This window comes from Gopherus flavomarginatus, chromosome 12, assembly GCF_025201925.1.
Source record: "Gopherus flavomarginatus isolate rGopFla2 chromosome 12, rGopFla2.mat.asm, whole genome shotgun sequence".
NCBI classification, from domain to species: domain Eukaryota; kingdom Metazoa; phylum Chordata; order Testudines; family Testudinidae; genus Gopherus; species Gopherus flavomarginatus.
Window position 1 is genome coordinate 3694346 of NC_066628.1, and position 24104 is coordinate 3718449.

At 50.5% G+C, this 24104-nt stretch overlaps 3 protein-coding genes across 6 annotated transcripts in view; 2 read left to right on the plus strand and 1 right to left on the minus strand.

Moving 5' to 3' along the window:
* The window catches only part of LOC127032731 (C-type lectin domain family 2 member D-like), a 41479-nt gene that overhangs the window by 835 nt on the left and 16540 nt on the right, over positions 1 to 24104 (plus strand). Inside the window, exon 1 of one of the 2 annotated variants that reach the window (XM_050920191.1) lies at positions 839 to 924. The exons of the other annotated variant lie outside the window; for it this stretch is intronic. The gene's annotated coding sequence lies outside the window, so the exon portion shown is untranslated. Of the gene's footprint in view, positions 1 to 838; positions 925 to 24104 lie in introns of those variants that run through there. 2 annotated transcript variants of the gene reach the window in all.
* LOC127032730 (C-type lectin domain family 2 member B-like) lies at positions 911 to 11916 on the plus strand. 2 transcript variants are annotated; one of them, XM_050920188.1, is made up of 6 exons: positions 911 to 1002; positions 4184 to 4392; positions 5767 to 5883; positions 6883 to 7094; positions 8305 to 8408; positions 9944 to 11916. In XM_050920188.1, the coding sequence occupies exons 2-6, from the start codon at positions 4359 to 4361 to the stop codon at positions 10080 to 10082; spliced, it is 606 nt and encodes a 201-aa protein (XP_050776145.1). In that variant the 5' UTR covers positions 911 to 1002; positions 4184 to 4358; the 3' UTR covers positions 10083 to 11916. The 2 variants fall into 2 exon arrangements, with proteins under 2 accessions (XP_050776145.1, XP_050776146.1); XM_050920189.1 differs by lacking the exon at positions 911 to 1002 and adding an exon at positions 2313 to 2728 and having other exon boundaries at positions 4206 to 4392.
* LOC127032722 (uncharacterized) lies at positions 13464 to 22143 on the minus strand. Of its 2 annotated transcripts, none has more exons than XM_050920166.1 (4): positions 22100 to 22143; positions 17276 to 17605; positions 16540 to 16656; positions 13464 to 15007 (listed from the first exon to the last, which is right to left on the minus strand). In XM_050920166.1, exons 1-4 carry the CDS (start codon positions 22128 to 22130, stop codon positions 14721 to 14723), a joined length of 765 nt encoding a protein of 254 aa, XP_050776123.1. In that variant the 5' UTR covers positions 22131 to 22143; the 3' UTR covers positions 13464 to 14720. The 2 variants fall into 2 exon arrangements, with proteins under 2 accessions (XP_050776123.1, XP_050776122.1); XM_050920165.1 differs by lacking the exon at positions 22100 to 22143 and adding an exon at positions 21141 to 21330.

A 24104-nucleotide genomic window follows, 5' to 3' on the forward strand; every position in this document is an offset into this window, starting at 1 on the left:
AAAGGGGAAGGAGGGGGTGTTTTTTTAGACCCCTGCAGAGGCCTCTGTGTGAGGACGGAAGGGCCAGCTGCTAGCATCCCTGCAGAACTCTGTGCTGGATTGTTTTAGGGGTTTCCCCTGGACACCCTGCTCTTCAGGTGTCTGCTGTTACAAGCTTCCTGTGGCCTTCTGGATCAGGCTCTCTGCAAACTCAGGCAGACCTCACTGTGTCAGTTGGGGGCATTTTTGGACACTAATTTTTGCAATCCTGGGGGGGGGGGTGCACAGAGAACCTGCCCTGGGGTGAGGGGAGGAGGAATGGAGTGCACCCAGGGCACCTGCCCTGATGATGAGAAGGGGAAACAGTGGTATGGGAGAGGGGGACTTGAGGGGGACACAGAGCCCCTGGCATGGAGGGGCACACAGATGAGGGTAGGAATGGGGGTGAAAAAGACCCTGGCAATGGGAAGGGGCAACATTGGAGAGGGGATTGTGAGGGTGGCACACAGCGCCTCTGGGCTGGGGGGAGAAGTGAGTCTCCTGGTCTAGGGGTCATGGAGATGTGGGGAGCATACGGAGCCCCTGGCATGAGGGAGGGAGGGAGCAGTTGCGGGTGGGTGGAGGGTCCGTGCAACAGGGCGGGATGGTGGGAAGGAAGGATGCAAAGGCCTTTGTTGTGTGCAAGGAGCTGGACACAAGCTAGGCAGCTGATCCTCCTTAGGAGAAACTAAAAGCGGGGACTTTTGCAGAAGCTGCAGGGGAAGGGAGGGCTTGGCTAGAAAAGATTCTAGTTTCAGACCAGGGCAGTCGCTTCAAGCCTTGGGCTGGAGGGAGTGAACCGGGTCCTCTGCAGAGGGGGCGGGTCTCGGAGATGTTTACATCGCAGCTGGTTAAAGTGCGTAGCCTCGGCTTTCGCTTTCGCTTTCGCGATCTGCCATCGAAGGGGTGGGTGTGTGTTTGTGTTTGTGTTTGTGTTTGTGTTGCTCCGACAAAGGCTGCCTCCCCACCCCAGCGCCCTGGCGGGTGAGTTTGTTGCTTTGGGGTCCTAACGCAACCCCACATGTTGCTGTCTCAGTGCTTAGCTGCACTCACTTGGAGGGGTGTGCGGGTGGGTGTATGTGGCGAAGGGCCGGGGGCAGGGGCTGCTTCCCCTCTGCTGCCGTGTGTGTGTGTGTGTGTGTGTGGTGGGGGGGGGGATTGCATTTCTCCCGCTGCCTTAGCTCGGGAGCTGAGCCTGCTTGCTTGGGGGGTGGGGGCTGAGGCTGCTGGAGTTGCACTGAACTGTGGAGCGGGGGGGGGGGGCAAAGGGGGGATTGTCTGCAGCCGTGACTGTTGTGTTTTGCACGGAGTTGGGACACGGGATTGGAGGCCCTTAGCTTGGCATGGGGCAGGCGGGGCTGGCACCAGAGAGGGGCGGGGTCCAGGTGTTACAGGATGGACCCCACGCGTGTTAGGGTGGAAAACTGCACGTCACTGCCCAGATGATTGTTTCCCTAGGGGTTGTCTCCCCGTGGAATAACCTTACTCTGGCACCACTGCTCCGGATTAGCTGCTCCGTGTGTGAATGCTTGGCCTTCACATTCGAGATTCAATTTATAAGGGAAGGCAAACCCTTCCTCCCTGCACCTGGGCTCACTTTACGTTTTTTTCCTTGTCTCTCCCCTGTACTCACGGCTGGGGATGGGGCGCTCTCCCCTTGCAGTCAGTGTCAGCATGATGGCAGGAGGCATTGTGCTGCAGGGAGTGGGACTGGGGGCTTAGTAGGGGGCACTGTCTCCGGGCAGTCAGTAGTGACCCCAGTGCACCAGTGTGACACTAGGGGGCGCTGCAGGACTGAGGGGGGGCAAGTGGGGCAATTTGCCCTGGGCCCCATAGGGGCCCCCACAAGAATGTAGTATTCTATAGTATTACAACTTGTTTTTATGGAAGAGGCCCCCAAAATTGCTTTGCCCTAGGTCCCTTAAATCCTCTGGGCAGCGCTGGGGTGCTGTGCTGCAGGGAGTGGGGCTGGGGGCTCAGCAGGGGACACTCTTCCTTGGCAGTCAGTGCTGACCCCAGTGAGATGCTAGAGGAGCTAGGGTGAAGGTGCTGCTGAAGGTGCTACCTTTTAGCTGCACCCCTGTAACTCATGTAACCCCACTGGGGTTCAGAGAGCTTGGCTGCTTTACAGCCTTGTCCTGAGGCAGCGGAAGAGATGGTTGCTCTGGGATGGGGAAAGGGGGAGCGACAGGGTGTGTGTGTCTGGAGCTCTAGACAAGAGAGGTACAAGCAGGCAGGCCCTCACGTAGCAAAGCAGCCAAGAACCTGCCCAAAGCCTGGAAGGGGCAGAATGGCCGACTGGGGATGCCCCAGGACAGGAGCCAGGAGGCGCACCGTGCCAGGGAGAAATCACCCAAGAAGGATAAACCGGAACTGGACCCAGGATCCCTGCTGCCCAGAGCTGTGTGGGACCATGAGCACTGGAGCCTGTGACCTTGTGTTGGGAATAAGGAGAGAGGTTGTTAGCTAGATAAGTGGGGAGGGGGTTGCTCTGTGTGGCTTTGCAGAGAGCTGCAGAAGAGGGCACCGGAGGGGTTTGTTGGGGAAAGTTCACTGCCACCGAAGGTGACTGGGAGCACCCAAGACTCGCCACTGGACTGGAACTTTGCCCAGATCACCTGAACTCTCCGTGGATGCATTGCTCGGTGCCTGGCCTGTCAGACTGCTGGTACCACTGGGCCTGTGGGGCCTCGTGTTGGATATAACCCTGGTTTACTGCTCCCCCACCCATCTTCCCCTCTGTTTTTCCCCATTCATCCCTCTGTAAATAAATATTTCCCTTTCCTGTATTCATTAGACTGCTCTGGGTGTGTGGTGTGTTCATTCCAGGGGGGTGGAACAGGAGTTTTCCTGCTGTGTTTCCTGCAAACGCCTTTTCTTGGCCGGAGCTGCCTGCAGAGCAGACTCCATCTTGGCCACGAGGAGGCCATAGTTACACTAAATTGACTTTAAAAATTGATCTAGTTACACTGAGGCAAATACCTAATGTAGATACCAAAGTCACTGGAAGGGTGGGGGGGGCCTAGGGACCATGCCCCCCCCCCTTTTCTGGCTGTAAGGGCAAGCAACAGGGGGAGGGGCAGAAGAGTGGGCATGTTCTTGGGGAGACAAGGTGATGGAGGAGCAAGGCCTCCGGAAGATGTGGGATCTCAGGGGAAGGGGCGAGGCCTCCATGAGAATAGGCAGTGTCAGGGCAGGGGCTCTGGGAGAAGGGATGGTGTGGGGGCGGGGCCTTTGAGGGCCCGGCAGGGGGTGGGGCGATGGTTTGGGAGCCTGTGGCCCCCTCACTTTTAGCATGCTGCTGCTCCTGGCCCTTCAATGGTTTGTCTTCCTTCAACTGGTTTAAATCTACATCTACATCAGGAATTTACACTAGTATAATTAGAAGATCAATGTTAAAACTGAGTTAGTTACAATGCTACGACTTGTCTAATGTAGACAGGCCATAGATGAGCAGTACAGCACATTCCACTTGTTCACAAGCTGCTGGTTGATGCCTGAAAGTTGCCATTATCTGATGCTGCCTGATAAGCGGAAGTCAGGGTTGTGGTGCTGTAGCCAGGAAAGGACTCGCTAGGACATGATTTCTCTGGCTCCAAGCCCCGCAAACCTGCCTGCAAGCAGGAGCTTTCCCCGAAGACCGGGGGTCTGGGGGATGCCGACCTTTTTTTAAGCTGTGAAGCTGATTGCAAATAGCCAGACCAGTTACCTTTATTGTCAACTGGACAGTATCGGTTCCAGGCAAAACGTAGTGAGGGTTGTTATTAAGCAGCATCTACTGTAAATAACATCTCTGGTTGCGTGTGGTTGCCTTTTCTGTGTCTCTTTCCTGAAGAGGAAAGGGGCATTCTAGTCAAATTTCCGTATAGGAAGTGGCTTCCTGGAAAATCCCCCTTCAGTTACACTTTGGACAGGGGCAGTTCTCTTCTTTTCCAGTGGTGGGTGAATAAATCCCCATGTGTAATCTCTGCCTATCCATTTTACGTTCTGAATCCCTTTGGAGTCCAGTGGCAGGGAGGAAATCCGGGATTCTGAGGCAATGTGAGATTGTTTGTTACACTGCTAACGCCTCTGGATGTGCGGACAGGGTTGGGGAAGGAACCTAGGGTTCAGAGAAACCCAGGCAACCTTGAAAATCAGGACTGTTTCTGTCTCTTGATTTCAGTTCGTACAGTAGCTGCCACAAGCAGAGGATCTGGCGCTGGGATCTCTGAAGTTGATTGCTGCCTCCAAATTGGACCCAATTGCAGCTAGAGAGGAACTGATCAGAGCCCAGGGCCTGTACCCCAGCTTTCATCTGTCTTGGTGAGAGAGGAGAAGTGACAAAAGGCGTGGGTCCCATGGATTCAGCGCAGCCTCTTAGTGGAAGAAAAGGTAACTGACGCTTGACTGAGTAGGAACAGTCTGGAAGCTACATCTATACCTAGGGTATCCAAGTGCTTGGTTTTTTGACAGCAAAGTCCGGTTACTGGTGGTGGGGGAGGCGCTGGGTCATTGCCCGCGCCAGCCCCTACTTAGCCGGGGTCACTGCCTCCTGCGTCGGGCGGCTGCAGCTCCCAGCCCCAGCTCTGCAAGCAAGTTCCTCCCGACCCGGGAAGGGGAGAGAGGGGAATAAGCAGCAAGCAAGGGTGGGGAGGAGGGAAAGAGGAGCAAATGGGGGTGGGGCTTTGGGGAAGGGGCGGGGGGGGCTTGGGGAAGAAGGGGGCCAGGGACATGGCCTCAGGGAAGAGGTGGGGTGGGGAAGGTTCCGGCACTCCTGCAGGAGTGTCTGTTTCTTAAATATTACAAAATGTTTCAGAGGCATGTAAGTGATTTGCCAAAGGTGATACGAAGTCTGTGGCCCTGACTCTCAGTCCTATTTTGAGCAGTTCTAGATTGGTGAAGAGTGACCAGTGCAGTCCTGAAACTGGGAGCTGGCTCATCTGCTTTCTGAGGATCCTGTGGGTGTGGGAGAAGGGAAGGAAAATGCTTTTTTTTTTCTTTTTTTTTTTTTTTTTGGCTGAAATTTTGGTGGCTTCATTATTTTGGCTGGATGGAACTAATTTGAGAAACAGATGAGGAGCCTTAGGGAAGCTAAAAGGAAACAGGACAGAAGGAAAGTCTCGGCATCATGTGTCTGCTGCTGGATCATTGTGATCCAGGGCAAGCTGCTTCTCTCTCTGCCTCGGTTTCCCCAGCTGTGAAGTGGGGGTGATAATACCGCCTAGCGGGTGTGCAAGTAAGCTCTGTGATGGCAGAGGGCAGCAAGCATTGGAAGGAAGAGGCTGCAGAAGTGCAAAGTCGGTGACCCCTTGGGATTTCTCCTGAGTTTTCCCGCTGCCTTCCATGAACCTAGGGTTGCCAACTGTGACTGAAGCTATTCCGGGAGGGTTCCCCCCCTGCCCCCAATGTGATGTAATGCCATTTTTTTCAAAGATCCTATTAAAATCTCCCTGCTTGCTTTAGTAGTCACTGGGAGATTGATGCTGATTCTGGGAGACTCCAGGCCAATCCTGAGGGGTTGGCAACCCTACGTGAACCTGGTTCCTTGTGCTAAATGTGGAAGCAGACTGTGCATCAGATTGTGAGGGGCTCTGTACCAGGAGCACTTTTGCAGCACCATTAATACTTTATCATCTGTTCCCCACCTGGGAAGCCAGTTGCCCTGGCGATGGGCCGGCTAATGGAATGCTACCTGGTCTCTGGCAACATAAATGCTGATGGTGCTGAATCCATCTGATGCCATGAACGGGGTTTTTTCTCTTTCAGGTGACCTGCCTCACCTCAAACACAGGACAGCTGTTGGGTGGAAAGTCCCGCTGATCATCAGTGTTGTACTCGCAGCCGTTGTTATGATTGTTGTAGTTCTCATGATACTTTTGCCTGGTGAGTTGTCGGCCATCACTGCCCATTCCCATTCCCCAGCCACAGGTTCTCTCCTAGGCAACGTGAGGGGGGAGGCATGTGGGGTCAGATGCCTCCCTCAGATTTCTGTCAGGGTGCACAGGTGAGAGGGACATGCAGGGAAGCCAGGTGACTCGCAATTCGCATCCCTTCCTTACGAGCCAGCAACTGCAGTTACCAGTTGCCTCTGTTTGGCTTGAAATTAATTGGAGATATACTTATCTCATGGAACTGGAAAGGACCTCGAAAGGTCATTGAGTCCAGCCCCTGGCCTTCACTAGCAGGACCAAGTACTGATTTTTGCCTCAGATCCTTAAGTGGCCCCCTCAAGGATTGAACTCACAACCCTGGATTTAGCAGGCCAATGCACAAAGCACTGAGCTATCCCTCCCCTGCTATCCCTAATTACATGTATGTGATGCTTCCTACAACCTCCTCTGCTGGTCCCTTTGGTTACCCCCTCTCATACTTTCACGGAGAAGCTAGCTTAAAGCAGCCCGTCTGCCTGAAAGTGTTTCCACATCTCGTGGGGACCATCCCTCCACAGGAAGGCTTAGGAGACTCCTGGGATCGGATTTTAAAATGCTCCGGACCAGATGTTCAGGACCTAACGTGCTGAGCCCTTTTGAAAATCCAGCGGCTTCTTTTGGTGTGTCAGTGGGAGCTGAGAGCTTGTGCAAATCTGGCCCTGAAAGCTTCTGAAACATCCGGCAGCCACGCAGAAAGGCTGCCGGAAGAGGACGGCTGGCAGCTGTACTAGACCAGAGGACAAGTCAGCCCTGAGCAAAAAACCAAAGTCCCTTTAGACAGGCAGATCTGGGCTTGTACCTGATACATGACCCATTTCAATATCAGTTGATTCATTGGCACAGAAACATGCTACCCACAATACATAAGGTGGCACATTTATCAGCTTCCTCCCTTGAATTTAGAAAAAGCAAAGGGACAAGTCTCTTATCACTGTTACTCTCTTAACTTCAGTGAAATCTCCACCCGAATCCAAGCTGCCTCCTGTCTACACCCCAACCCAGCTATGTGCAAAACGCCCCGGTGCCTGCTGCCCAGATGGCTGGGTTGGGTTTAGAGGGAAATGCTATTATTTCTCTGATGCCGAGGGGACCTGGGACTCCAGCCAGAGCCTCTGCTCTTCACTCAATGCCTCCCTGGCTGAGATCGACACCGAGAAAGACCTGGTAAGGAAAAACAAAAAGTGAAACTCATCTAGATACCAGGGAGCGTGTTGGTATGATCTTGTCCCAGGGCTCCTTCTAGTGCTCTTGTGAGGGGAAAATCATCTGGAACAAAAGCTCTGGCAGCTGGACTCTCACCTCAGATAGATACAAATATTAAAAATAGTCCAGCCGTGTTAATTAGAACGGCCATGCTGGGTCAGATCGATGGCGTATCTAGCCTGGTGTCCCGTCTCGGATAGTGGCCCTTACCAGAGGTTATGGGGTAGGGTACAGAACAGGGCAATTGTGGAGTGATCCACCTCTGCCTTCCGCTTCCAGCTTCTGGCAGTCAGAGGTTTAGGGTCGCAAGCCTGGGGTTGCATCTCTGACCATCTTGGCTAATAGCCATTGATGGGACGTATCTAGTTTTTAATGGTGATCTGCAAAGGGTTTTTAAATAAAATTGGACTTGGGCCCCAATAAATCTTAATCTGTCTCTGAGGACACTAGATGGGGAAGGCTGAGAGTTACTACCGAGAATTCGTTCTCGAGTGTCTGGCTGGTGGGTCTTGTCCACTTGTTCAGGGTTTAAATAATCACCATCTATTAGGTCGGGAAGGAATTTTCCTTGTGGGTCAGATTGGCAGAGACCCTGCAGGTCTTCTTGCCTTCCTCTGAAGCATGGGACATTTGCATGTTTAAACTAGAGTAAATGATTCTCTGTAATGTGAAATCTTCAAATTATGATTTGAGGACTTCAGTAAGTCAGCCAGAGGTTATGGGTCTATTACAGGAGTGCTTGGGTGAGGTTTGGTGGCCTGTGATGTGCCAGAGGTCAGACTAGATAATTAAGAGAGTTTCTTTTGGCCTTAAAGTGTGAGTCTTGCAGAAAAGTGATATCCATCCCAGTAACCCCAGCAGATATCCTCTCCAGTCCTCCCCACCAGATACCTGCCACTGGGCCCAACAGTGTAAGCATGTTAGCTGGATGTCGCTATTTAAACATTTAGCAGCAAAATAGTTAACATTGAGTTAGACATCACTAGATTTCAGAGTTAACACGGGTGGAGCCGAAATGTGCAGTTCATAGCTAATGTTTGAGACTCTCTGCAGATTCAGGGACCATCTACACTAGGAAATGGATTTGTTTCAGGCAACAGTTCCCCTTGAAGTGGTGACTGAAAATAGCTTAACCGTTATTAATTAATTAATGTGCTTTTCTTTTTTTAAGGACTTCGTTATGCGATATAAAGGCGTCTCTGAGTTCTGGATTGGCCTGAAGCGAGTATCAGCGCAGCTCTGGCAATGGGTGAATGGCGAACAGTTCAACAACCTGTGAGCCCTGTTCTAGCTAGTTACTTTGTTGGGTTCCAAATGGGAAAAGGGCTGAATTCAGGCAGATAAAAAAATTAGTTATTCCCAAAACATGGGTTACTTTTCTCCTTTGTGACATTTCCCGCGGTCTTTGGGGCTCATCCCCCCCTTGCTGACCTAGCAGATCAGCGGGCTGCATGCCCTTCCCCAGGCTCCCACCTTCTTCGATGGAATTGACAGACCCAGGTATTCTTCTGAAAAGTTCACTGGGGATTTAAGCCCAGATTTTTAAAGGTACTTCAGCATTGCAAAGCCGAAATAACTTTCAGAAGTGACTTAAGCTCAGAGGCGGATTAAGGTTTTGTAGGGCCCTGGGCCAGAGCAAGTGGGGGCCCCTCCCCACCCCTTCCACCTGGAGTCCTGCCTGGCCCCACCAGCGCTCTTGCTGGGGAAATGGGATCAGGGCACAGGGGCTTGCCTTGCTCTGCCCACCTGATGCTCCTGCTAGGGAGTAGGGGGAAGCCCCAGCACCCTGACCCCGCTCCCCAGCCGGAATGGTGGGCAGGGCAAAGGGGTGCCCCAATTTGCAGGGGCCCCTAGGCAAGGGCCACAGTGGCCCAGTGGCTAATCTGCCACTGCATAGGCTTCTAAGTCACTTGGGTTTTGCAATGCCAAGCAGAGGCACGATGCCCAAATAACTTTCAAAATCTGGACCTTAAGCCTTCCTCCTCCTGCCTAGTGAAAAAAGTAGAAAGAGAGGCTCCAGGGCCCATGCTGAGTTAATGCCAGTGGCTGCTGGTGAGGAATCTGGCAGGACAATCCATGATGTCACAGCTATGCTGCAGGAATAACCACGTTTGTGACCCAGCTATGTTAAAAGGTGTCTTGCATTGCCAGTGTGGACAAAGGACCGCTCCTGAACCCTACTGGAGATGAACATTTTAGTCTTTTTTCAGAGTAGCAGCTGTGTGAGTCAGTATCAGCAAAAAGAACAGGAGTCCTTGTGGCTCAGACAAGTTCATTTGAGCATAAGCTTTCATGGGCTAAAACCCACTTCATCAGATGCATGCAGTGGAAGATACAGTAGGAAAATATATATACACACAGAACATGAAAAAATGGGTGTTGCCATACCAGCTGTAACGAGGGTAACTAATTAAGAGCTATTAGCAGCAGAAGGAAAAAAACTTTTGTAGTGACAATCAGGATGGCCCATTTCCAACCACTGCCAAGAAGGTGTGAGTAGCAGAGGGGGGGAAAACATTAGCATAGGCAAACAGTTTTTTACTTTGTGTAGTGACCCATCCATTCCCAGTCTTTATTCAAGCTTAATTTAATGGTGTCTAGTTTGCAAATTAATTCCAATTCTGCAGTTTCTCATTGGAGTCTGGTTTTGAAGGGTTTTTTGTCGGATTATTACGATTTGGAGATCTGTAATTGAGTGAAATCAATGATGCAGGAAGGGGGCAATCCTGAGGGGTTTACTGGATGGGACCAACTGGCGGGGGAAATGCCTGGCCCCTGCCCGACTTATCGCCAGGGCATCTCTGTTGCAGGTTTACGATCAGAGGAGAAGGCGACTGTGCGTACCTGAGCGACGACTTTGCCACTTCATCGTGGTGCTCCACAAAGCGCTACTGGATCTGCAGCAAACCCGACGGGATGCGAAGGCAGGACGCGATGCCGGGGGACTGAAGGGTAAGGGCTGGGAAAATGCCTCAAGGCCCAGCTGCCTGACACTCCAAACATCGCTCAATAAGATCCTCAATAGAGCTTGACAGCTTTTTTTTTTTTTTTTTAAATAAGCCTCTCTAATTTTCTCTGTTGTGGCCCCTGTATAGCCCTCGCCTTCCTGGTTGTGTAACTAAGACCTGATCTACACATAAAGCTTAAAACTCCTGAATGCTATAGTTAGGCTAATGTAACCCCCAGTGTAGACGCAGCTAAATTGACCTAGCTCCTGTCACTGGGAAGGCAGTGTTCCTACAGGGATGGGGAAACCCCCTTCCCCCACTGTAGGATGTCTGCTCTGGGATTATGCCAGCGTAGTCTGCTGCCATGTCCCCATACTGTGACATGGATTAAAACCCCTTCCCAGCTCTGTTCGCTCATGTTGTCTTCCAACCCTGAGCAACAAAGTTGTGAGTTAAGGGTAAGTGGGACCGGGATCGGAACTCATCAATGGTCCCTTTGTTGACACTCATTCAGTGCTGCCTCCTGCAGAGGGTCGACTGTGTTGCATTGTCTCGCAGATCAGTACGTAGTTGCTACCTCTTTGCTGGAGAGTGTGATTTGCGAAACCAAGATGATAATTAAGGAGGGCCAGAAATGAGAGGCAGGTTAAAATGGAAATTGAAATGTCTGTATGTTTGAGAGTGTCAGGGCCTTGCTGGGCTTATTGAGATTGTAAAGGGAAGGCCAGGCATGCCAGAAGTTGATAACTAGCTAGGTGAGCCAGCAGAAAAGTTAGGGGCACCTGTGAAGAGGCTGTGGAGATGCCTAGGAGCGGTGTTTACCCTTGTGAGAAGGCATCCGATTGTGTACTCTGTAGTAGCAATGCGTCACCATTGCATTCCACTGACAGGAAGTTGCCTACAAACTTACAGGCAGAGCAGATGCCTTTTACTTTAATTGAAGCCTCTTTACGAGATCGTGGCAGAGAAGCTGAGGTGTAATAGAACCCTTTTGATTGCGCTTGACTCTCACCATGATCAAGTTTTTAGTCAGTGAGCAAAAACAAACCACAAAATCCGATTCAGGGTCAGCAGGTGGGTTTCCTGACTTTGTGAAAGAAACTTTGAACTTCTTAGTATAGGACATAGCCGAAGCACTGCCCTGGGAGCACTCCCGCAGCAGTGCTTTGATGTGAGTGCGGTCACGCGTGAGTACTGGCTGAGAGTTCTCCCAGCGCTCCTGGTAATCCACCTCCATGAGGGGAAAAGCTCTGAGCGTGGCTCCCAGTGCCCTGAGCCTGTCCACAGTAGCACTTTAAAACACTCAGACTTGCTGTGCTTGAGGGTGTATGTGGTTTTTTCACACCCCGTAGCCAACAAGTTAGAGCGCTTTAATTTGCCAGTGTAGACATGGCCTTAGATAAGTGTAAAGGTCAACATGGTCAAACCCTAAGACATAGTCTTTAGATGCTAGAAGGGTCATTTGCAACTGTTGCTTAAGAGTTTAATTCCCCTCGGCCTCCTTTGCAAGCCAAGGTACAAGTACTTTTGTGGAGGACAAGACGCACATTTTCCCCTAGTTTGGGTATTTTCTAGTTGCATCATCTGTTCAGACCACAGGAGGCTGAATCTAAATAATTGAAATGTATGAAGTCTCACAACTAATGAAAATTAATTTTGTGTGATACCATGGAGTGTTCACTGATAACCTATTTAACAATTTGCTGTTCACTCCTTCTGTTTCATAAAGTTTGCTATGACTGTCAGTCCTATAAGCTAACTGTAAAAAAAAAGCACCTTATTTTTCTTCTGTTGTAATTTGCTCAGTCATTGCCCATAAAGTTTAAGGCAAGACAGTACTTGTTTTATTTAATCTATCTTCCATCCTTCTAACTTAGAGACAACTGAACATTTTCTAATGACAAGTTTGTCAAGAAATAAGAGTTAATGTTCAACTATGTCTTTTTTGAAGAAATGTCATTTTCAGTAACTTCATATTTTAAAAAGTGTTTTGAAGTTGTTTAAAATCAAACATTGGGCTTCCCCTTAAATTATTTTTTTCAGAATTTTATAAATGTTATGAACTGTGGATTTTTTTTCATTCTTCTCACCACTTTCTGGCTGCCTTCCAACTTTTGCCAGGTGGAAAACAGAGCATTTCTGAAAGTAATACTTTGTGTTAGTGGAGTGAGGATAGGGCCCAGGGCAGAGGGAGGTCAAGCACCCACCCGTGGGAGCAGAAGTCAACACCTATCCATGGCAGCTGCAATGAAGCCAGCTTCCTGTGGGTCAGCCTTTGCTGTTGTGTTTGAAGCCCATTTTCCATCTGCTTACCTTTGAGCCAGCACTGATTAGCCAGTGTTCTCCTGCTGGTCAACTTTGGGCACAGCCCATCCTTCCTTTGTAAAGAATAGCTGGTGAGGGAAGATAGTGCTGTGGCTTCAAGCCCCTGAAGCAAGGGAGCAAACCCCACTCCAGGCAGGACCACTGGGATCACAGAGAGCTGTGCTAGTGTTGGCCGATCATCTGGCAGCCATGCACAGAAGCTAGATATGCAGATCCACTAGTCCCAGGGCAGTCTGTCTCTCCTATCCCCACCAGATTCCTGGTAGCCCAGCTCCTCCGGAGGGGGTGTGTGTAATAAACACACAAGCGATCTGGGACCATCTCCATCCCCCCTGTGATCCCACTGAAGACAACAGCATGGCAGAAAAGATTAATGTGTCAACTGGGGGTAATGACTTATACCAGGGGTTATTTGAATCCCTGCAATATGACAAGTTTGATGCTGATTTCCTAGCTTCTGGGGACTGTGCATTAGGGTAGAAGAGGTAGGAAGCAGGTAGTGAAGACCCAGTCAGCTTGAATGGAGACAGCTGGAGGGAGACACTTAAAAGGAAGACCCCTGCTCACCTGCAAGCAGAGAGAGCAGATCTGAGGCTGAACTTGATTTCCCAGAGAAGAGGTTAAGTTTTTGTTGCTTTGTGCTGGCTTTGGGTGTGGCGTGCCCCAGAAGGGGGAGAAGTTTGGTAAAGTGGCCCAGCTGAAGAGCAAGGTAAGTGGGGGGAGAAGCCCAGTTGGGATGCTGAAGGGCTTGCAAGGGGGTGCGCTGGTAAGGACGTGCTATAACCCAAACTGCAATGGCAGCGGGGCAGGCTCATGCAGAGCAGCCCTGGGCATGGGAGCGTGAATTAAGTAAGTCACTTTACACCCTGGTGTTAGAACTTGCTTTCCAATAACAGTCAGATGAGTGACTGCTTTACCCTGGCATAACAGACTGAAAGTGTGTAATACTGACAGCTAGGGGCCAGGAGACATTTGATCCCCCTCTGCTAAAGGTTTCAGGGTAGCACCCATGTTAGTCTTATCCACAGAAAGATCAGGAGAACTTGTGACACTTTAGAGATTAACAGATTTATTTGAGTATATGCTTTTGTGGGCTACAGCCCACTTCTTTGGATCCATAGAAATGAACATATATTGAGGAGATAGATACACACAGAACATGGTAAGACAGCTCCCACCTTTTTCAACTCTGAGTGGCCAATTAGGGTGATTTTAGCTATTTGGCATTAGGATACTAGCCCGGCAAGGCTAGTCCAATATTCTGCCCTGAACCAAAAAAAAAAAAGGTGGGGGCAGCAGACCAAACCGAAGGGAGAGGTTTGCAGCAGAGACCCCTGGAGAGCTGAAGCCAATACTCACTCCACTGCAAGTTGGAGCTTGTGAAGAAGCCAGGAAGGTTCACAATAGGTTAAAAAGATACTCAGCAGAGATCAGTGCCCCCTTGTGCAAAGATAAATGAGACACTCCCTCTGCTGTATAGCTTATAGTCTAAATAGATATTCCTACAGACAAGAGGGACAGGGGAGAGAGGCACAGAGATAAATACAATAATAAAACCACTTTAAAACAATCACATTTACTTATGATTAAGGCTACAATTGCGACATGGATACTTTTAATAAAAGTCAGATAGGATGCAGGCAAGAAACAAATCATGGCTGCCCAAAGCCTGTTTCCTGGCATTGAATTACTAGAATGGTCAAGAAAAGTTGTGTAGGGCTTATCTTTGGGACACACTCACAGTCCCTCCCCTAAAGTGCTTATAATGTACACGGAGAAGTATCTCATTTTAAAGATGGGGAAACTAAGGAATGGGACAGTGAAAGGCCAGATTTTCAGAAGAGCTTGGCTCCCAGTTCAGTAGCTCCACGATCCTTTGAACTAACACCCAGCCCCACAGTCTGAGCTGACTATACAGCCCTGAGTTAAAATCTACTAGAACTGGAAGGGACCCCAAGGGGTCATTGAGCCCAGGCCCCTGCCTTCACTAGCAGGACCAAGTACTGATTTTGCCCCAGATCCCTAAGTAGCCCCCTCAAGGGCTGAATTCACAACCTGGGGTTTAGCAGGCCAATTTGCAAACTGAGCTATCCCTCCCTCCAGTTACTCACTCAAAGTCAGACAGGAAGTCGGGAGACCTGGCTCTTCCACCAAGTCCCAGCCCGGTGCATTAAACACAAGGGCATCCCTGGCCCTACATGGGGAGAAGCCACATCCAGACTCAAGCCACCAGCTAGTGTGATGATCCCAGCCACCCAACACCCACAGGAGGCGCCTGCACCTCAGCCATTCAATGCTATTAAAGTGCTGCCTTTCAGCTATGTTGGTGCAGACAGCTCAGTTCCCCGGGCTGTGCCATCTCTCCATTCAATGGGATCCCCTCACCAGCATCTCCATTGGGTTCTTGGGTTCCAGCCTCATGCTGCTGCAAGACCCAGGTCGACATGCAAATGGGTGAGTTTGCTGAATTGGAGATCCCTTCCTCTTCACAACCATAGTGGGTTATTGGTCTGTCTCCCCCGCATGTCCAGCGGATGCAAAGAAAGCAGCAGGCAACAAGCAACACCGGTGAGGCCCACAGACCATAGTGGCCCCTTGGCTCTGGAAAGCAAAGGGAAGAAAAGAGTCAGTTTAGACACAACTGCCATGAGAGGGAGGGTGGCCCAGTGGTTAGAGCCCTTGCTTCGGAGACCAGAGTTCAATTCTTCTCTGCACATTGTGGATAATCACCCTGCCCTATCAGAGAGGATGTTGTGAAGCCAAATACAAGGTGCTCAGATATTAACATGATGGGGACCATATAAATACTTTAGAGTGAGCCTTACTGAAAACAACAAGCTGGTCTCTGCCATAAAGATCTGTGTTTGTATAGCACCTGACACCACGGGTTCCTGGCCATTCATACAAGGTAAATAACACATGGTAATTAGAGTCACTGACTACAGCAAGGGTAAGCCTGTGTTGCTGCCTCATGATATTTGGTGCTTTCCTTAAATCCCCAGCTCCTGGAGTCCCGTGATTAGAGAAGACTCACTGCTTTCATTTAGTTTCTCAGTGAAGGTTTCTAGCCCTTGTGGCTGTGGGGACAGTCTGAAAACACAGTCCCTAGAGGTAGGTGCAAAAGGGGAACAGAGGCTGAGCATTTCAGTGCCCTGCCACCCCAGAGCGTGGCACCCGGGCTCCCTAAATAATTCATGGGGCCCCTAAGAAAGGGATTCCCACAAGCCAGTGAGTGAGGCAGCGGGCTGCCTAAGGTAGTGAGTCAGAAATGCTGAGAAGGCTGTGACTAGGTGCCTCCCTCCACTTGCAATTCGCAGCCGTGCATCTTCTCCTGGAGTTAGGCACCTAGGCTGGGTCAGTCCTTTTTGTGAGAGCAAGATGGCAGTGTCTAGTGGTTAGAGCATCCACCCAGGACATGGGAGATCAAGGCTCAAACCCATGGAGAGAAGTAAAGACTTGAACCTACGTTCCCCCACCTCTCAGGAACGTGCTGTAACCACTGAGCAGGGTCCCTCAGTCCCTCCTGGAGAAGCTGTTCCACTGGGGATAAATAATTATATGAAGAGCCCTGAGAAATTCACAAATACAAGACACCGTGGTAAAAAAAAAAAAAAAAAACCACACACACAACCCCCGCAGTGGCAGCACTAGTCTCACAAGGCTGGGCCTGGCTCTCCACTCCTGTGTCATGACCTGGCACATGGGGTCACATCACCGCTCAGGTATGGGGGTGGCTGGGCCAAACCAGGCTGGGAGCTGGGATTGGCCCTATAGGACAGGAGCTGCCACTGAAGGGTGAGTGCAGGGCAGGCTCACTCTCCAAACTTTCCCTTGCTCAACAGCCAGACCCCTTCCCTTGTCCAGCCTGGCCTGGCCCACCCCAGGGCCTCCCCCCTGCTTCCACACCTCCCCCAGGGACCTGACCCCCCCCCACCGCTACCACCATGTGGATAAAACAAAACTTCACACAATTCTCTCCAAATAAAATAAAATATTTAAAAATATTCACAGGGCTCTAATTATCTGACAGCCCCCAGCTGCGGGTGATCGCTGGGATCCAGACACGAACACCCCAAGTTTTGGGTAAAAAATTATCAGGCTCCTGTAAAGAGATTCAGGTCATTAACGCTTACCCCCCTTGGGAGAGCCATTGGAAAGCATCCCTCGGCTACTTCCCTCTCCAGTCAGACTGGTAGCCCCCTCTCTGGCAGTGGAAGTGTCCGATAGAGGCGGTGGGAATGAGACAGAACCTGTTGGCAAACAGTAGGGCATAGATTTTGAGGCAAGGAGGCACCATTAGGTCAGCTGATCTGATCTCCTGTATAACCTGGGCCAGAGAACCTCACCCAGGGATTCCAGCATCCAGCCCATATCTGGTGGCAGAGCTAGAGCATTTTTTTCCTGGAAGTCATCCAGTCTTGATTTAGACTCCAGTGATGGGAGGCTGCAATCCACAGCATCATGCAGGAAGCAGTAACGCAATATGTAGGCTCTAATCTAGCCCTCCTGCCCCTCACCGTAGTATTGTGCACCTCAGTCCTTTTAAAGCCTTTATCCTCCCAACATCCCCCCATGGTGGGGAAGCACCGTTATCCCCTGTACCAGGGCGGTTTGCTCTTGGGCTGGAAAACGTAGGGCTAAGCCAGCCCTGATCACAGGAATCATCCCAATCCAGCACCTTACCCACTTGGCTCATCTGCTGCCAGGAAAGCATCCCAAGGGATGCCTAGGCAGGAGAACTATGCAGCTTTGAATGACATCCCTGGGAATTATACACCACTCCCGCACATCGGATGGAGAGGGCAGAGGCTGACTGAAACGGAGTCCCATTGGCCATAAACTTTGAGGCAAGTCACCTGAGAAACTTACCAGGCACCGTCAGATTGATATGAGCCATGCAGGTTCCATGAAGGTCACCAATGACTTGGTATTCTCCTGCCATCCATTCACTTGCATTCGTCACAGTAAAGAGGAGTCGGTCTGACACAGAGATCCGTCCCCGGTACGTGCTGTTGTAGTAGTTCTGCTTTCCTTTATTAGTTAACACCAGGATGGGGTGACAAGCAGAGTCGGAGGCCGCGGCCGCAACAGTGGTCTGCATCTTACACAAAAAAGATGCATTCTTGGGCAGGTTGATTTCAACGTGCCCAGAGGAGCTTTCAGGCACGGACAGATTATAGAAGGGACATTCTCTGAGCCCTAGAAGGAAAAGGTGTATTAGTGACAAGTGGATCATAAACTGCTCTTGTGGAAGCCAATGATTTCACCTGGAAAGGAAGCAGTGGAAGTCAGCGGGCTTGGTGCGGGTCCGGAGTCATGAGCAGCGCCAAAACGGGCTGTGGGCAGGGTAGTTCAGGGCTGGGATAGCAGAAGGCTGCAGTTGGTGATGGAGGGGCACCAGAAGAGCCCGGAGTGTGGATGGCAGAGGGCTGCAGATCAGGACAGAGTAGCACTGGCAGAGCTGTGTGGACTGTGGGTCAGGGTTGAGGGGCATAAACAAAGCTCAGGGAGGGGGCCGGGAAGCCCAGAGCTTTAAAGAAGTGGGGACTGAAGGTCAGGACACAGGGGCATCTGCAGAGCAGGTGGGGGGCAGAGCCTGGGGCTGGAATAGCAGAGGGAACATGGGTTAGGATTAAGAGGAATGGGCAGAGCTGTGTGTTGGGGTGTGATTGCAGTGGGGTCTGGGGATAGAGGGCACTGGGTGAGGAGGGGAGCCCAGAGCTAGAAGAGCTATAGGGCACCAGCAGAGCTGGGTCTAGTGGACCCAGGACTGCAATATTGTGTATGGAATAGGTGCAATATGCTCAGTGGAAAGGGAGACAAACTGCTCCTGCCACTCCAGCCCTGGGCTCTCCCAAAAGACATCCCTCAGCCTAGCACCCCTGGGAGCTGCAGAAGGGAAGGGCAGATCTACTGTGAAATGCACCCTGCTATTGATAGAGATCTGAGGCTGCAGTCCCAAAACAGCTCCACCCACTGAGGGCCATGTAATCACCTCCCTAAAAGTCACATTGAGTTAGCAGAAGCTCCCGGTGGGACAGTTCAAAGATCCCTAAAGCAGCTCAGCTCTGAAAAAATCTGGCTTTAGGTGTCCAGATTGTACAGGGATGGGAGCGGGGGAGGGAGGGAGGAGCAAGAAGCGAGGGTAAATGTGGATAGGAGGCACCCTCACACCTTGCCCCTCTGTAGGGATATTTAAAGGTTTATATTAAACATGGTTTATGTGAGAAATGATTTATTGTTAATTAATACTTTAGAACTTAAGGTTTATGTTAGAAGTAAATTTGTAATGATTTATTGTTAGGAATAGCTGAGTCTGTGTGAAGCCAAAGAGATACTTTGTATAAAACTTGTTAAATGTCAATAGACTCTAAGTGCCTGTTCCCTAAGTGAAACTTTGTAGCTAAATTGGTCAATTGACTCTGTAAGCTGCTAGATTGGGTAATTGACTCAGCGCACAAGCTGTCAATTGACCCTATGCCTCAGGCAAAACTGTATAATTACTACAAATAGAGACCCCCACCTCTGTAAATTCATTTTTATCTAAAGCTAAAAAGTGTATGTGAATGAGTGCCTAGTTTAAATGATGAATGAATGGTTAGGGAGTTACCAGCCTGAAAAATTCAGTGTCGGCCGAAGAAGGTATCAAGTGGAATCAACCAGATGACCCCCGGAGGGCGAACTGGAATCCACCCCAAGCACCTACAGAATGGAGCCAGCCATCTGCTGATTGATCAAGCAACAGCAGAATGAAACAACTCCCATAAACTAACATAGGGAAAAATCCCTATAAAACTGGACTCTAAAGACTGAGGACTTTGAGTCTATGGTTCTGCTGCCAGCCTCCAGGAGCATCAGGTGCACCTGACCCGGACTCGGCTCCACTCTTGTGTACAGGGTACCTGGCCAGTATTCTGTCACAAGCAACTTTAGGCTGGTAACTATAATATCTATATAGAACCTGTATGAATGATTGTGTGAATGGATATATATATAAAAGTAATCATAGGAATAAGTAGCCAAACATTGTTTGCTGTTATCTTTTATTTTATTATGGTATTGACAATAAATGTGGCATCTTTGCCTTGTCCCCTTTAATAAGATCCTGCTTGTTTTTACTAGTGTAATATAATTGGTATAACACCTCCCCCTGCAAAACAAACACCCCCATCTCCTGCCCCGGTACGCAAAGTTGGCCCATAGAAATCAGTGAATGCTTTGGATCCTCTCTCTCTCTCTCACTCACACACACCCACACCCCCACACCCCCACACCCCCACACCCCCACACACGTTTACCCATGACAGTGTCAAGGTTCCTCCCCCACTCTGAACTTTAGGGCACAGATGTGGGGACCTGCATAAACACTTCTAAGCTTAACTACCAGCTTAGATCTGGGTTCACTGCCACCATCCAGATTCCTCAGTGCCTGGAACACCCTCTTTCCCCCACAAAACCTTCCCCTTCCTGGGTAGCCTTGAGAGGCTTTTTCACCAGGAACTTGGTGAACACCGATCTAACTCCTTGGACCTTAACACAAGGAGAATGTAACCATTCCCCCTCCTTTCCCCCACCAATTCCTGGTGAGTCCAGATCCAATCCCCTTGGATCTTAAAACAAGGAAAAATCAATCAGGGGTTCTTAAAAAGAAAGCTTTTAATTAAAGAAAGGTAAAAATCATCTCTGTAAAATCAGGATGGAAAATAACTTTACAGGGTAATCAGATTCATAAAGCCCAGAGGAACCCCCTCTAGCCTTTGGTTCAAAGTTACAGCAAACAGAGGTAAAATCCTCCCAGCAAAAAGGAACATTTACAAGTTGAGAAAACAAAGATAAAACTAACCCGCCTTGCCTGGCTGCTACTTACAAGTTTGAAATATGAAAGACTGGTTCAGAAAGATTTGGAGAGCCTGGATTGATGTCTGGTCCCTCTTAGTCCCAAGAGCAAACAACCCCCAAAACAAAGAGCCCAAACAAAAGACTTCCCCCCCACCATGATATGAAAGTATCCTGTCCCTTATTGGTCCTTTGGGTCAGGTGTCAGCCAGGTTACGTAGGTACGTCTTTGTGTGTGTGTGTCACACACCTGTTACCATCCGCTAGCCCAGCCTGTCAGCTGAGATCACCTGCTCACAAGTACAGACCCAACTCCTTGTTTTCCAGCCCTCCCTTCTCCCCATAACAATGGGGGGAAAGACACCTTCTTCCACACCTCCAACTCCCTGTCCACCTCCCACAGCAAGATGGAGACCCACCCCCCCATCTACTCCCTAGCTGCTACCCTGCAACAGGCAGAAGGACCACCCCCTCCACCCACCCAGAGCAGCTTGCTACCCCCAGCAGGAAAATTCCATTCCCACCTCCCCAGTCTGAAATAATGATCCCTCCCACCCCCCTGCGCTATGAACCCAGCACTTTGCCCCATCCCCTTCCCCAGTCAGATCTCCCCAGGGGGCTGTCACTTTCTTGCGCTCCAGCACACGGCACTCCAAGATGGCCAGGAGCTTGCCACCCCTCCCACCCCCACCGGTGCATGCAGCGTGATGGAGGGGGAGATATTTGGGGTCACATCCCTCACCCCTGATTGCTCAGTGACATGGTGCAGAGGAATAGCTAAGAGGCCTGGGAGGGGGCTGCTGCTTTCCCGGAGGGGGCTACCGGACAGTGTGCGTGGGGGGGTCATGACTCGAGCTTGTGGCCCCCCCCCGCCTCCATTACCCATCCCCCTGCTCACCTGCCACCTGTCCGCACCCTGCAGCCAGCCAGAGAGACCCAAGAAAGATCCCCGTCTTCAGTCCCCACATGGTCCCGGTAGCAGCTGCTAAGCGCGTCTGTCTCCTTCTGAAAATGGCTAAACTTTTGGAGCCTTGTCTTTCCCGGGAACTTGTGCAGCCGGGTCATGACCTTACCTAATGCAACCCCATTGGCTGGCTCTGGGAGCCAAACATAAGAGGAGAGAGCCAATTGCAATAGGAACAACTGAGTCCGGCGGCACTTTAAAGGCTAACAGATTTATTTGGGCATAAGCGGACTCTTTGTTGTTTTTGTGGATACTGACTAACACGGCTAACCCTCTGATAACTGCAATAGGCTGCACAGTAAAACAAACCCGAACGGATCCCCCCACACGCAGGCTGGAAGAGAAGCAGGCTTTGGAAACCAGGAGGTTACTCAGAGGGACCCTGGACTAGCTTGAAATAAAGACCGATCATTAGAGCCCTGAGCTGATACAATAATTTGGATCTGCAGCCCTGTGATAATTAACTGGTATCCGACCCTGATCCGCACTCCACGTAGGTATCCGCAGCAGCGCCCTAGAGAGGTGGTAGCGATCTGCACGGTTACAAAAATGGGATCCACATCTGGTCTGCAAGGTAGTAAACACCACAACCACATCGGCGGATGCGGACATCTGCAGCTATAAAGAGGATTATCCCCGGATTTGCGGATTATCTGCGGCTTCTCTAAAACTCCCCTCTCCAACAGGGGCCAAGGAGCAGCTGAAACTGACACACGTGCGCAAAGGAAACAGCAAAAGGAAACAGAGAAATCATATTGGCGCGAGGGGATAGAGAGCCCTAGCACTCCCAGGGCTGTTTGCTTCTCCTCCTTGAGCACAGACCAGCCATCCTAAGGCGGGGAGGGGGGCAAGGCCCTCTCACGGCACTGCTACAAAGGAAGTTCACAGCTTACCTGCTTGAAGACCCCTCTTTCTGTGCAGCATCCCCCGCAAATGCCCCCCCGCCATTGCCCCCTCTCTGAGCACAAGCGGCCAGGAATACCCCATAGTCCAAGCTAGGCAGCTGCATGGCCAAAAGCCCGCGATTTAGCCTGGAGGAAGCCTGGTGATTGGCTGATATTAGCATACTGTCCCCTGATTGGACAAGGTGTAGACCTGGTCTGTCGGGTATCAGAGAACGTAGTGTAGCAAACTAACAGTGATCAGCATAATACGCGGGAAACCACAGGACTGGGAGGGGCCCCAGCTGGTGACTTCTGTATTTAGACAGCTGCTGTGTATTCCCTCCCAAACCAATGGTGTAAAACAGCAGTCGCTCTATTGGAGTCAATGAGTCAGAGCCCCAGGTGAAAACACTACTCTGACCATTAGCCCATACTCCCTGCTCCAAGCCAAGAATGGACCCACCAGCCAGTAATTGCTCCCCTCCATGCTGCTGTCTAGGAAACAGTTTGTGTAAAACCCGCTGCCAATGGGCGTGTGTCATTCAAGGCAGGACTCCCTAATACCTAGACCATTTGTGGTCATCTAGTCTGCCTGTCTGAATGAGGCAGGTGGGAGAACCGCCCCCAAATCTGCCCTGGTCACATTTCGAGGCCACTGGGCATGAGAGAGTAGCCTGGAATTCCCCTCTCCCCAGCTGTAATAAATAAAAAACAAGCCACCCTGTGGTGCTCAGCTGCACCCACTTGAGGGAAGGGCACAACCCTGGTTTTGCTTGATCTCCTCTGCTTTCTTGAGGAGAGGAGTGTGGGCCCCGCATCTGTTTTCTCTCCTTACAGTAGAGGTGCTTTTGGGTTATTGCTGTGTGTCCCTCTGTACTGCCCTGGGGACCCAGTATCCCTCCTTCTAATCTGGTCTGTAAATTCTTATACCACAGCCCATGGGATTATCGGTGTTTGCCTAGAGCAGTGGTTTTCAACCAGGGGTACATGTATCTACCCCTTGGGGTACACAGAGCTCTTCAAGGGGGTATGTCAACTCATCTAGGTATTTGCCTAGTTTTACCACAGGCTACATAACAAGCACTAGCAAAGTACACACTAAAAATTCATACAGACAATGACTTGTTTATACTGTTCTGTGTTCTACACACTGAAATGCAAGTACAATATTTCTATTCCAATTGATTGACTTTATAATTCCCTGATAAAAATGAGAAAGGCGGCAATTTTTCAGTAATACGGTGCTGTGACATTTTGTATTTTTATGTCTGATTTTGTAAGCAAGTCATTTTAGAGAAGTGAAACTTGGGGGTACAGAAGACAAGTCAGACTCCTGAAAGGGGTACAGTAGTCTGGGAAGATTGAGAGCCACTGGCCTAGAGGCCGGTGAGGGTATGTCTACACAGCAAAAAAAAACCCATGGCTGACTCCTGCCAGCTGCCTTTGGCTCTCATGGCTTGGGCTGTGGGGCTGTTTCACTGCTGTGTCGACTTTTGGGCCCTGGCTCTGGGACCCTCCCACCTCTAGGGTCCTGGGGTCTGGACTCCAGTCTCAGCCCAGATGTCTACACAGCAATGAAACAGCCCTGCAAGCCTGAGTGAGGTGACAGGAGCCAGGGATGGGTGTCTAGTTACTGTGTAGACATATCCAGAGTTTATTGCAGGCACAATGCTGCCTCTGGCACCAATGGGCCTTTCTCAGTATTTATCCTGTGCTCATCCTACCCCTGCCCCACTGAGTCAGTCACCCAGGGAACAGCCAGTCACAGGGAAACATGAGTCACCCATACGTGACTGTGCAGAATTTGAGCAGGAGGAAGAATGGGAGACCCTGGTCTGGGGGACATGGGGGATCTGGGGACACTCAGAGCCCCTGGCATGAGGGACGGGGCAGTTGCAAGGAGGCGTGTCTGTGCAATAGAGAGGGGGAATGGGGGATGCACGGAGGTGTGGCCTTTGGTCGGTCTGGAGGGGAGGGAGTTAATTGGAGTCTTGCTTTGTTGTTTATATCGCAG